At 51.8% G+C, this 12,647-nt stretch overlaps 1 protein-coding gene across 1 annotated transcript in view; it reads left to right on the plus strand.

Moving 5' to 3' along the window:
• The first annotated feature begins 10,884 nt into the window (after nucleotides 1–10,884).
• Ndrg1 (N-myc downstream regulated 1) overlaps nucleotides 10,885–12,647 on the plus strand; it is a 36,344-nt gene continuing 34,581 nt past the window's right edge. The window contains exons 1-2 of the mRNA XM_059247802.1: nucleotides 10,885–10,962; nucleotides 12,143–12,178. Of these exons, the coding sequence (XP_059103785.1) occupies nucleotides 10,900–10,962; nucleotides 12,143–12,178 (99 nt within the window). The 5' untranslated portion in view covers nucleotides 10,885–10,899. The remainder of the gene's footprint in view (nucleotides 10,963–12,142; nucleotides 12,179–12,647) is intronic.

The following is a 12,647-nucleotide window of genomic DNA, read 5'->3' on the forward strand; positions in this document are numbered from 1 at the left end:
GGCACGACAAGGACTCTCAGGAGGCTTGTCTTCGAGGTGTTGCAAGACTCCCCGTCCGCCTTTGTGGCCCTTGCGAGGACCTGGTGGCGTCGGCGTGGGAGAGGGGCTCTGGCATCACTGGAGGGGGTTTCGATTACTATAAGGGAGAAAAAGACATGTCCAGTTCTCTCTTTCTTTCAAACTGGGGAAGGGGGTCGAAGTTGGGGCGGAGAGCCTAGGAACACCTGGGTCCTTCTTCCTGGCGTCACCCCCGAGTCACAGCTGATTCTTCTGTCCAGTGGGCTCATGGGGACACCTTGCGTGTACACAGGGGTGTGAAGGGGTATGGATGGGTGTTGGGATGACTAGGGAAAGAACGACTGTACAGCGTGTAAGCGCGGGGTGAGTATTCCAAGACGCCGCAGTCTTGGAGGGAATTCTGCAGAAGGGGGCAAGGGTCTATCTGCTTCGGAGCCTGGTCCCGAACCAGTGTGACCTGAGCCCAGGTTCCCCTTCGGTCCAAGAGTCTGGTGCTTTCCAAGCTGTGCGTGTGAAAGAACATGTGTGTGTGTGTGTGCCGGGGGAGAGTCCGGGGTGTGTCCCGGCGCGTGCTGCACGCGCCAGAGCGAGTGTTGGCGGCGAGCGCAGCATGGACAGGGTGCGGCCCTAGATCTAGGTAGTCCGGGGTTGGCGCTGTGGCTGCGCGGGGAGAGGGGGCTTGTGCCGCCGTCAGGGTCGCTCGGGCACCTGGCAGCCAGCCCCTGAGTTGGCTGGAGCTCCGAGTGTCGTCATTTTCGCCTCCGCCTATCTCCCCCCACTACCCCTCCGCCCCTTTCTTTCTCTCAGGCGGTCCTCCCTGCTGTTCTAGCCGCGAGAGCAGCTGGAACTGCTCGTCCGTTCCCGGGAGACCCGTCGCGGTCTCTGATTCACCCTGTCGAGGAGATTCGGGAGGGGCGGTCGGGACGCTGCAGGCTCGGGAGGGGGCGGGGGACACGCTCTCACCGCCTCTGTCAAATGAGTAGCTGGAGCTGGGACTTGTGGATCGCTTCCTTACTCTGCCACCTTCCGTCTTCCCTGTCTGTCGCCCCTGCTGGCCGTCGTCACGGATCCCCAAAGCACCACCCCTCACCGGACCGCAAGTTGGGGAGGGAAGTCCTGTGGTCCGTGTTCTAGAACAGCCTTCAGCTTTTCCTCACAAGTCTCCTGGGCATGAGTCCTTTAAGCTCCTGTAGAAGATGGGACATTGAGGTCGCCACGCATCCCTCTCCCCACGTTCCCCTACACTACCTACCCCGAGTGAAATGATGAGTGAACGGAGTTTCGTGGCAAGTCTTCCAGGTTGTTTCTTCCTGCTAGAAATCCTAGCATTTTTGTTTGTTTCACGTGTGTGAATGAAGAGCAAGCCAGGTGCAGAGGAAAACCTCCCAGCCTTGTCCTCAAAGGACGTGCCGAGTTCTGGAGCAGTGGCAGGGAAGGGACAGGCCACTGTTGCTGTGTAGGGTGGCTCAACCAGCTCCAGGCCAGGATGGTACCAAGTGGGGGCTGAGAAGGGTGTGAGGGAAGCTTTTCAGGAAGGGCCGAAAAAGCTCCAAAGGGTGGAGCTCTGTGGTTGGGGGTGTCAGAGCCCTAACCCCATCTGTCTCTTCTTAGCTTAGTGGGATTTGGTCCCCCAGTGGCCAGTACCAGGTACCTCGGTCTGCCACACCTAGGACAGTAGCCTGGCTCACAGGAAGAGTTCACACATACATTAAAAATGACTGGGACAGTGTGTGCCTTCTGCCCTGACCCCCTTTGATCCCAGGTAGGCATCTGATGGAATCCTTTGGCTGGAGGTAGTGCTTGGTTCCTGGGTCCATTGTAAAGTCTCCTGCCCTGGCAAGTTTTCTCCTGGTGAAGGCAAACCAGAGATTGCTAACCACTGGTTGGACGACTTGAAAAAGAAGTCCAAGCACATACATTCCTGTCCCATCTCTTGCCTCTTTATTGATGAGAACTGAGATCGGAGACAGAGGTCAGCGAGAGCCAGGGTCCCCTCTCAGAAGTCTCTTGGTTGGCACTGAACGTGATTTTTTTGCCTTTATGCTACAGGATGTGAATAGAAATTTGTCTTTTTAAAAGCAAGTTTCAGGCGAAGCCACCCTGGCGGGAAAGGCAGAGTGTAAGTGTTTTGTTTTCTCTTTATAAATATTTAAATCAGGTGCTGAGGTAGAAGAAGCAAAGTCAGTTTAGTGAGAAAGAGACAAGGGTCAACGTCCTTCCACCTGGTGGCTTTCTGCGTTAGCTGCCCCTGGGAACAAGTGCTGGGGCCCCTGGGTACATTGACCCCTGGTGGCCTGAGCTAGTCCCAGCAGGGGACAGAAAGAAGGCAATGTGTTTTTCTGATGTCTCTGAGGCTGTGGGACTTCCCTTAAGACCTAGTTCCAGAGGAGCCATCTAAGGTGTGCCTCAAAGGTCCTGTGACTTCCGTGGCAAGCCACCATGATACCTAGCATCTGAGGGTCTAGCCAGAGTGGGCAGAATACAGGAAGGAACTTTGGGATGGGACGGACAAAGCATCCTGGTGTCCTTATCGTCCCTTTGGTCTCCACAGAGACACTGGCTGGGCTGTATTCTCTCTTTTGAGTGGATTAGGAAAGCAAAGGCTTGTGTGAAGCTATATGGTTAGAAGTGGGAGAACCAGACCGAAGAACCCTTTGAGTCAGCCCTCAAGACCTTTGTGTTCTAGCACGACGATATATATATCCAGACGCCTGGAGAAAGCAGGGCAGAATGAACCATTCAGGGGCTTTGTGCCTCAGGTTTCCCCTTCTATGAAGAAAGAACAACACAAACGATCTCATCTGGGTGTGTGGAACTTGGTTAGGCTAATCTGTGTGAAGTGAGGCTAATGGTCAGCACATGGCCGGGGCACCGTGTGCTCGTTTCCCATAACTGTTGCAAGGGACACTTTGGAGCCACCTCCTTGACAATCGGCCTGAAGCCACCGTTTCTTATAACCCTAGCCAGGTCTGCGAATACTCCCAATGGACCCAGACTTTTCTTTTTCTTTTCGAGATTCTTCAAAGCGCCAAACAGTAGGATTAGGTTGAAGGTAGGCGCTGGGGAATTTTTGCTCCAGGAGGCTGGGGGACAGCAGACTGGAGGAGGGCATACCTTCCATGCCCTCTTAGCTCCCTGGGTCTGGAAATTCACAGTGTCCAATACATAGCATTTACCTACCTAGATTGCCTTGGGGTCTAGGATATTAGCTCACACAGTTGAGGTAGGAGACAAGTCTTAATTCTCAGGTTAGAAACAGGCTGGGCACTTGTTCTGAATCTGGTGAGTGGATCTGGGTCAAAAGTATTTACCCCTAGTTACTTCCAAACCCTAACCTTGCCCCTTCAGGCCACATAGAGCTTCTGGGCCCAGCTTTGGAGTGAGTGGGTGGTAGACCTGGTTGAATACACTGCAGGCCCCAGGGCCTTCTTGATCACATCTTATTTTAGGCTGGCCCTTCTCACTTGCTCTTTCTCTTCTTGGGAGATGGAGCTGCTGAACTTGGCCTCCAGTTTTTTTTTTTTTTTTTTTTTTTTTTTTATCATTGAGGCATTTGTAGAGATGCAGAATGGGAGCACTGTGGTCCAACAGGAGGTTGACTTTAGAGGTGGAGGACCACATTTGGGGTTGGATGTTGGCATGGAACTTAATTCTTTAGGGTAGGTGTTGTGGAGGAGGGCTCAAGCCCTTGGGGGAATATGAGAAAGTCTGCCTTGGCCCCTCAGAATAAGAAGATACTTAACAAAATCAGGCCCACAAATAGCCTCTTTGAACCAAGAGTTTCTTATTTTCCTATCTGTTTAGTAGACCTGTATGTCCACTGCCTACCCCTGCTTTCTCTCCAGGACCGTCAGTCTAGTCAGCCCTTCCCTCCCCAAGAAGGTAAAATGAAAGGCTCTCAAACCCGGGGATTTGCAGTTCATCTTTTGTTGTTTGTTTTTTTTTTTTTTTTTTTTTTTTTTTTTTTTTTTTTTTTTTTTTTTTTTGAGAGAGAGTGTTTCTCTGTGTAACAGCTCTGGCTGTTCTGGAACTTGCTTTGTAGATCAGGCTGGCCTCAAGCTCAGAGATCTGCCTACCCCTGCCTCCTCTGAGTGCTGGGATTAGAGTGCGCGACCACCTCCCAAAGCAGTTCACATTTTATAGGTTCACCCTTTCTTTAAGTCTGAAGCAACCTTTAAACCTTCACTTTGTAGTCTTCTGCTTGGAGTGACAGAGTGCAAGCAGGTCCCCATCTTCCCTGGTTCCCATCCCCAGCTCTTCCCACTTGCTAGTGAAATGGGTCTTGAGGAGTCTTCTCCAAACACAGATATGATGGGGTTTCTTAAGAGACAGGTGACTCTGTGAGCCTTCCTCAGCCAGCCAGCCTGCCTCTGCCCTTCCTTCCAGATTCTCCCATGGCTCCTCCATGGCTGGCAGTTGGGCTGAGTGCCCGCCCTGTTCTCATTTGTCCTGAGGGATCACACTGTCCTGTCATCTGTCTCCCATGCCCCCTCCCAGGGCCCAAGAGGCTGGTGCTCAGTGAGTACTCTATCCATGTCTGTCCAAAGGAAATCTCCACTGATGAGGGCAATAAACCAACCCATCTGGACAGGAAGGACGGCAGGGGCTGTTCTGGAGGGTGAAAGTGACAGGACCATTGTGGGGAAGGATCTCATTAGGGTGGCCAGCATGCAGTCTGATCCTGGGGACAAAGGGCTCTGTATGAAGATCCATTTCTGTTCTTGGCTAACACTGACTCTGTGATGCCAATAAACTGTCTTCGCCTCATGAGCACAACTTATACCCATCCCATGGATTCATAGAAGAGTCCTCTAGTGTGACCAATGTCCATCTTCGGACTTCCAGTTACTGGATTATAACTCAAACAGTCATTTGCCAAACCACTAACTGCCAGAACTCCAGTGCCAAGACACCACCGAGCACTTTGGGGACGGTCAGGGCGGGCAGGTTCCAGGTACTCCTTCTTCCTGATGTTCTGTTCTAGCCAGCCCTCTACTCTGCCTACCTCACTGCTGGTTGCTCCAGGGCTCTGACTGAACAGACAACACCCTCCCCTGCCCCCCTCCCTCCGCCCCACTTTCAGCAGGTAGTGCAGCTCTGTAATCCAGCTGCGTGGGCTGCAGAGGCAGAAGGATTGTGAGTTCAAGGCCAGCCTGAGCAACTTGAGACTGTCTCAGAAGAAAAAGTATAGAAAGAGGTGGGAAACATAGTTCACTGGGAGAGTCCTTGGTCACATACTAGATTCAATCTAAAAAACAAAAGCTCTAGTCCCTATAGATGCACAGGGGATGGAGCAGCTTTGGTTGCCTGGCAACAGGTGATTTCTCCTTATGACCCTTGTCCCGTTTTTTCCAATACGGACCCAGGCAATGATGCCCAGTATTCTGCAGAGCCCTGAGGCCCTGGAGGAACCCTGGTCTGGAAGTTTCTGAGAAGGATGTTTGTACTGTCATTTGGTGTTTAGATCTCTCTGAGACCTTACATCCCATTCTACACTTCCCCTAACTGGAGAGCTCTCTCAGAACTCCAGCCTGTCCACTGCATTGTCCACAGCATTCTTCCTGAGCTGGATTATGTAAGGAGATCAGTTCAGGTCTCCACAGCCTCACCCTTCCCAGAGCCTTCGCTTCCAAAAGTCCAGAAAACACTGAGAGATCCGGGCAAGTACTTCAGAGTGACTTTGAACTGACATAGGAATGTCCCAACAGGCGTGTGGGAAAACCTGGGGATGTCCCAAGGTAGTTTTCCCTGGGTTAGCACAGAAGTGAGACTGCCCTCCAGGCCTTTCTGGGTTTGCTATGCTGCTATTGGTAGCACACGCTGATCCCTAGTTCAGGCTCTGTAAAGGACAAGCTGGGAGGGACACCCATGCTCCTGTGACTGCTACCTGAAGGGCAGAATCTGGGCCAGGTGCTGACGTCACACAGTCAGTGCTGAGCCAGCCATAGGTCCCCTCTGGTTTTCCTTTCTCTGCTTCACTGCAGGACTCCGGGTGTCTGTCTGTTGTCTGCCTTCAACAAAGGAGTGAGAGGTGGCCATCCTTCTCTAGGCTGGAGGATCGAGACATGGAACTTTTGGGAAGTCACGGGAGGGACATTTACAGGGCTCCTGATACCTTTCTATGAAGCTGGGGATGCCCCTGCCCAGGACTTCCTTGAGCACAGAAATGAGTGTGTCACCGTGGAAGTGGAAGTGACCCATGGTACTTACTATGGTGTGGCCATATGGGGTTTCATGCTGTCCAGCCCTGATGGACGCTCTTCCTGGGAGGCTGGGTCCTGGAAGTCCCAGAGCAGTTTATGAATGGGTCTTTGCTGGATGTCTCTTGTTTCATCCCATGGGTCCAGGAGAGCTTGCCCAAGAGGGTGAGCAGAGGACTGGGTTCCACACAGTAGCTTCAGCTCTGAGGAGGGATAGAGCTAAGTAGAAAACCCAGTGTCAGCATAGAAGGATCTGAGACCTGATGAAGAGGAGGATGAGTCAGGGCCATTTAGCCAGAGCTGCACACAATGCATGGGGCACTCTGGTCTTGGGGCTGTGCCTTCCTGCCTGGGTCCCCACGTGTACCGGGTTTGTTGGGAATCAGGCACTGCCCAGTGGACAGATATACATCCTCGGCAAATGAACACACTAAGGCTCCTAAGAATGATGACTTGGAGTCATGAGGCAAGAAGGTCACCTGATTCCCATGCTGGGAACTTCCAAGCATGTCCTGCCACTTCTCTGAGGCTTCTTGAGAATCCCAGACTCTGTCCCCCCACTGCCCTCAGAGACTGCCTACTGATTCTCAAGTGGCCTGGGTTGCTGGTGGTGGTGGAGGGACTCCACCCATTGCCCCTCGAGGCCCAGGGTTACATTTCTCCCTGCTCCCAGCACATGTTAGCTTGGCTTGGCCAGGAGCCCTTGAATTCTTGTTCATTAATGACCAAGATGTGTTTGTCCAGCCTTCTTGGGCCTTGTCACTCATGGTCTAACATCACTGATATTAGAGGGACCTCATAGTGCTGCACTGAGACCCGTTTGGCATTTGCTGAACATTTTTTACATGTTCTCCTCCCTGCTGGGCCACTCTGGGACTAACAATGTGTAAAGCACAGGCCGTGTCCTCACAGTGCCCCAGGGACTCCCAAGCAGCTCGGGAAGGAAGAGACACTGGTTCATTAAACAGCTGTTTGCAGATCCTTTGTGTCGTTGTTCAATTTAAGCCCTGCTGCTTGCTGGGCGCAGGGCTTACAATGTCCCTGGCATCATACACACATCAGTGAGCACACAGAGGTGGAGCTTCAGACAACTTGGGTTTTGAGGCTGATGATAATACCAGAGTCTGTTCCACCGCCTGCTACTTAGCACCAGGTGGCCTTCGCTTCTCTTATTTATTTATTTATTTTCTTCTGAATTCCTGGAGCAGGCAGGTAGGACAGGAAGAAGCAGTGCCAGCCAGGCTGCCAGATGATCGTAGGAGCTGGGGCCCCACCTCTGTAGGAGACTTTCACTGGGAGGAGATTCTCCTCTAATCCCTGTATTTGACTGTGTGAGAGGAAGTCATTAGACTTGGGGGCAAGAATGTGTGGTTATGAATGTGTACTGGATTAAAGAATTGTATCTAGCTGACATTTTCTGGATGCCCAATTCGTACCAGGAATCACCAAGCTCAACCAATCCCAGACAGGTTTGATTTTTTTGCATCCAGGGGACATTTGGTAGTGTCAGCAGGCATTTGTCGTTGTCACAGCTTGAGGGGGTGGTTAGCCAGCGCCGGGGATATTTCTAGACATCATAAGATGCTCAAGGGTCTGAATGTCATAGTGCTAAAACACACTGGTGCATCCATTTTTTCATGATCCTGGAGAGTCAGGCCCTGTAGGGACAGACAAATGTGCCATTTGGCTACAGAGGGGGCCTGAGGGCCACACACAATCCTTGACACTGAGTTCCTGGCAGCAGTCATGGCTGTATCCCCAGAACCATCACATGGTAAATTCCCCTCAACACAGCAGTTGCTTTTGTTCCTGATCCTGTGAGGGGTGCTTAATAATGTCCTTCAGAAAGACACAGACTATATCATGGACCTTGTAAATTGCCCATGGCATTCCGCTGCTGGCCAAAGGCAGCTTTGGAGGTGCAAAGCAGAATGGGTGGGGTTAGGGAGGAGGAGGACAAGAGTCCACAGAATGGCCATTTCTGTAGCCCTGGCTGTATCCAAGTTTTCTGTTTGGGTTTTAAATCTGTTTTTCTATACTGTATGTCCTAAAAAGATTATCTTTGTATAGAAGCGTATGGAAAAAATAAACATATACTTTTCCTGGCCTGCCAAACCCAGTTAGGGACTGGCCTCCCATTGGTCCTGTCAGGAGAGTGAATGTAGAAGGGTGATACCCTGGGCACCAGCAGCTGATGAAGATATGGAACAGAGGTGGCCTATAGTAGCCCAGGCGTCTGTAGTCCTGGTTACCACACAGCTTTGGTTACTGAGAAACAGTGACCTGGATAGAACAGGTGTTTTCACACTCAGAAAGTTCTGTCCCCAAGCATGCCCCACAGTCTGCTGAGAAATGTAGTCTCTCCCCACCAGCTTCTGAGTCTTCACCTGGATGAGGATGTCTCACCTCTGCACTGTTAGCATTGTGGGGCAGGTGGTCCTTGCTGTGGTACTATCCTGTGCATTATAGGATCTCTAGCGGTGTCCCTGGCCTCTGTTCATCCAGATGAATCCCAGTAGTGCCCCATTCCTGACAACCAAAAAGGTCTTGAAACACTGCAAGAGGGCTTCTTGGAGACAAATCAACCCTAGTGGAGATTATGCTCAGTGTCCTTCACCTTTGGACTTCTATCAGGCCTTGAGTTGATGGAAGGCCTGTCAGAAGAGGGCTCTAAGCCTCCAAAGAGCAGATTGGCAAGTGCTTGAGGTGTCAGAAGACTGTTTCATCTTTCAGCCCTTCTCATCCTGTGGTCTAGGGAAAGGAGAAAGGGTGTAAGGTGGGTGAATCAGGAAGTCCAGTGAGGGGACCAGAGGCTACACTTGATCTCCTTTAGTTTCTGAAGGAGGAGAGAGCTGGTGGAGGCTGGCATTGTGTTCTAGAAGCTGAGGAGAAATGACCAAACTGAGCTAGACTACAGTGTGTGATGAGTCTTTGTACGTGCGGAGGAAGGTTGCAGGACAGTTTGCTCAGTGGGTTAGGGACCAACCAAGGGGTATCGAAATAACTGCTAGAGGGAGAGACACAAGGCAGGCACACTGTCTGATGGGCGGGGCTCACAGTCAAGGGCCGAAGAGGTCTTGTAGTCAAGGGCCGAAGAGGTCTTGTCGGAACCCAGCCTGTGGGAAAGTAGAAGACCTCTGCTTCACCCTGAGCTCTCTGCTGAGCAGAGTTATGTTCAGGGTCCCTGTGAAATGTGAAGTCCTCCACTCTCAGCATGAGAGGTGGTGTTGCCAGAGCCCAGGGTTTTTGGAAGGTCTCTCTAGGCTGTGTAGGCGAGGTGTCCCACGGCTAAGGTCTCGGGACTCTGAACATGCTGAATTAGCAAGGCTCTCAGACCATAGCTTTTCATGCCTGCTGCCTCCGAGCTGGCAGAGGCCCAGGAATGTTCACAGATATAAAACTGACTTTGTTTTTGAAATGTTCTGGATCCCAGACCCCAAAGGCTGCATAAAGACATTCTTGTGAGGTGGTTATCTACTGGGGAAAGTCACGTTGGGGCCCCAGACCAGCACACCCCGTCCACCCACAGCATGCCATGTTTTGGCTTGGGTATGTATTAGAGTGGCCTGCTCTTGCAGGCTGACCTGTAGATGAGGGTCACAGGGTTCCTGTGAGCTCGGGCAGCTGGTTCGCAGGAATTTTTGAGACTTAAGTTCCCTTTGCTGCAGTATCTACAGGGCCTTGAGCAGCTGGGATTCTAACTCATACTCCGTCTATAGGTAGACAGAAGGCCGTCTCCTGGGCCTGTGTCATGGCTTTCTCCTCCACCTCAGGCCTCTGTGCACCACCTGTTACACTTCTGTTGTTTTTCAGCATCCCTTGATCCTCCTCCATGCCTGCTCTCTGTGGGCATTTACTTTTCCAACTGGACTATGGATCTAGAAATACGTGTGTTTATCTCCCAGGTCTGTGGGTATCACCTTGTGCCCTCTCCTCTTCCCATGAGCCCATTAGGCCAAGATTCCCAGCTCCTCTGAGCTCTGCACCTGTCTGTTTCTGTAGCCCTTATTTCTTGGCCTGTGGGAATATGTGTCCCAATGCCAGCCAAGGAGATTCCTGTTGCCACTTCTGCTTGCCCTTTTGGGGTCTGGCTCAGGAAGTACCATTCATGTTAGGTTCTTTTTTTCCACATCCCACTGAGTGCTCAGTACCTGTCAGTCCCTTGGCCTGGGCTTGTCCCTGTGTCCTGTTCTTCCACTGTGGTCAGGTGTTCCGGAATGCTGCCCAGAGGTGTATATAGCACCTGTACATGGTGCCACCCAGGGGCTTTTTGGTCCCTCGATTGTTAATCTGAGGATGTCTGGCTTTGGGATCAGGTCTCCTTCTAGAATGTATCAACAGCATTGGGGTGTGCTTGGTGGGTCTGGGTTATATGTGGCACCCGCTTTCGGTTCTCCATTCACCTGCTTTGTTGCAGTTTGTGACAGTGAACCTGGTTCCTCTTTCAGAAATCTACTACCCAGTTCTGCCAGGAAGCTTGGGAAAGGCTGAGGGGATGAGGGCTTCCTTGTAGCCCACAGCACGGGCATGGATGTGGGTGGGAGGAGCTGGGGAGCAGTGGGGAGGACTGGTCTTCCTGTTTGTTCCACTCATGTATTAACTTCTTCCAAGAAAGTTACCTCACCCGCAAGTGCTGACCTCCTGGCCCTTTGTCCCCTGGTAGGTCTGTGACAGCAGGGACATGTCCCGCGAGCTACAGGACGTGGACCTCGCCGAGGTGAAGCCTCTGGTGGAAAAAGGGGAGGTGAGTGGAGCTACCTCAGGCTACCCTATCACGTGCTCTTAGTGGGCACACACGCACACTCGTGGTTATGAGTACACATTCATTTGTTCACAACATGCACACATGTGAACAAAAGCATAGCATATAAGCAAATGTATGGAGCACACACACATACATAATGTGGGGATTTAACAAGGCAATTCCATGCAGTTAAAAAGGAGGTTTATTTTGGGGTAATTTACAGCCAGTAAAGGATCCGGGAGAGGTGAGGTGCAGTCCAGCGGGGTTCTCTGGAGAACTCTGACTTGGTCTGCCATCCAGCATCCAGGATCATGAGGAACCAAGAGGCCAGCATGTCTGGATCTCAGCCCTGCCCCAGGGGTAGGTCACAGGTAGGTGTGGCAGTTACCAGAAGCCTCACTAGGGTTAGTACTTCCAGGTCAAAGCTGGAACAGCCACCCACTACACACACACACACACACACACACACACACACACACACACACACAGCACAGGCATTGGTCCCCTTTGTTTTTATCTGCATTTAGTGACTCCGGATGTTCTTACCTATCACCCAGTCCCAGCCCCTGCAGCAGGGCATCTGTTAGGATTTACAGTTTTCCAGCCCCTGCATTCCTCCGTACCCTGATTTGGTTCCCTGGCCTCTTGGGCATTTGGCACTGCTAAGCCATCTTCTGTACCCGGAGGCTTGAGGCTCCGGGTGGTGCCTGGTGTTGAAAGCTGTTTGGGTTAAAATTCATTGTGTAGACTGAGGAACAGGCTTCGAGGGTTCCATTATCCTCTTCGCCCCACACAAGACTGGGTTTAAACACAGAGTGCAGACATTGACAGCCATGTGGGAACTGCAGGAGCAGAGGTGACAGGGTCCCATTGAGTTTCAAGAGTCCAGCACTCGGGTGTGTGCATGAACTGTGTGGACACTTGCAGTGCTCTGTCACTCAGGCTTGTGCCCTGCTTCTCCCTTCAGATCTCTTTGGACCGACTGTCCTCAGAAAAGAATCTAGCAAATGGGCCGATATTCTATGGGGCCACTGTTCCCTGAGGTGAAACAGGCTCTCTTTGCAAGGACTCAGGGAAGCCCACTGAGCAGAGTTCAGAGTCAGGCAATGGAGAGGACCCTGAGTACTGAGGTTTATCTCTAACCAAGGAAACTAACTGTGACTCTGTCATCTCTCCACAGACCATCACTGGCCTCCTGCAAGAGTTCGATGTTCAGGCAAGTAGAGGGCGTGGTCTCCCTTTTTATCCACCGGTCCACCTATCCCCTTTCTTTCTTCCTTCCTTCCTTCCTTCCTTCCTTCCTTCCTTCCTTCCTTCCTTCCTTCCTTCCTTCCTTCCTTCATCATGAAGTGGATTGCTGTTTGAATGTGGAGTCAGCAGAGGGCAGGGAATGGGCTCAGCCTATCCCCACACTTTATAGCTTCCCCTGGAAGATGCTAGTCTGAGTTCCAGTCAGGGAGGCAGGAGCTGACCAGCCCCCGGGAGGGCAGACAGACATACTGCCATGTGGCCCTGGAGAGCTAGGGTGTGTGGGGGACATAACAGAAGTCCAGCAAACTTGGGACTCTGTGAGGTAGAGAAGTACCAATCTTGGCTGTGTTAGAAAATCTGAAACTGGGGTCCTTTGCCTAAGTTTGGAGTATCTAGCCCACTCAGAGGCAGTGGGAGGGCCAGTCATGGGTGTC

Source organism: Peromyscus eremicus, chromosome 20 (assembly GCF_949786415.1).
Source record: "Peromyscus eremicus chromosome 20, PerEre_H2_v1, whole genome shotgun sequence".
In the NCBI taxonomy this organism is placed as follows: Eukaryota; Metazoa; Chordata; class Mammalia; order Rodentia; family Cricetidae; genus Peromyscus; species Peromyscus eremicus.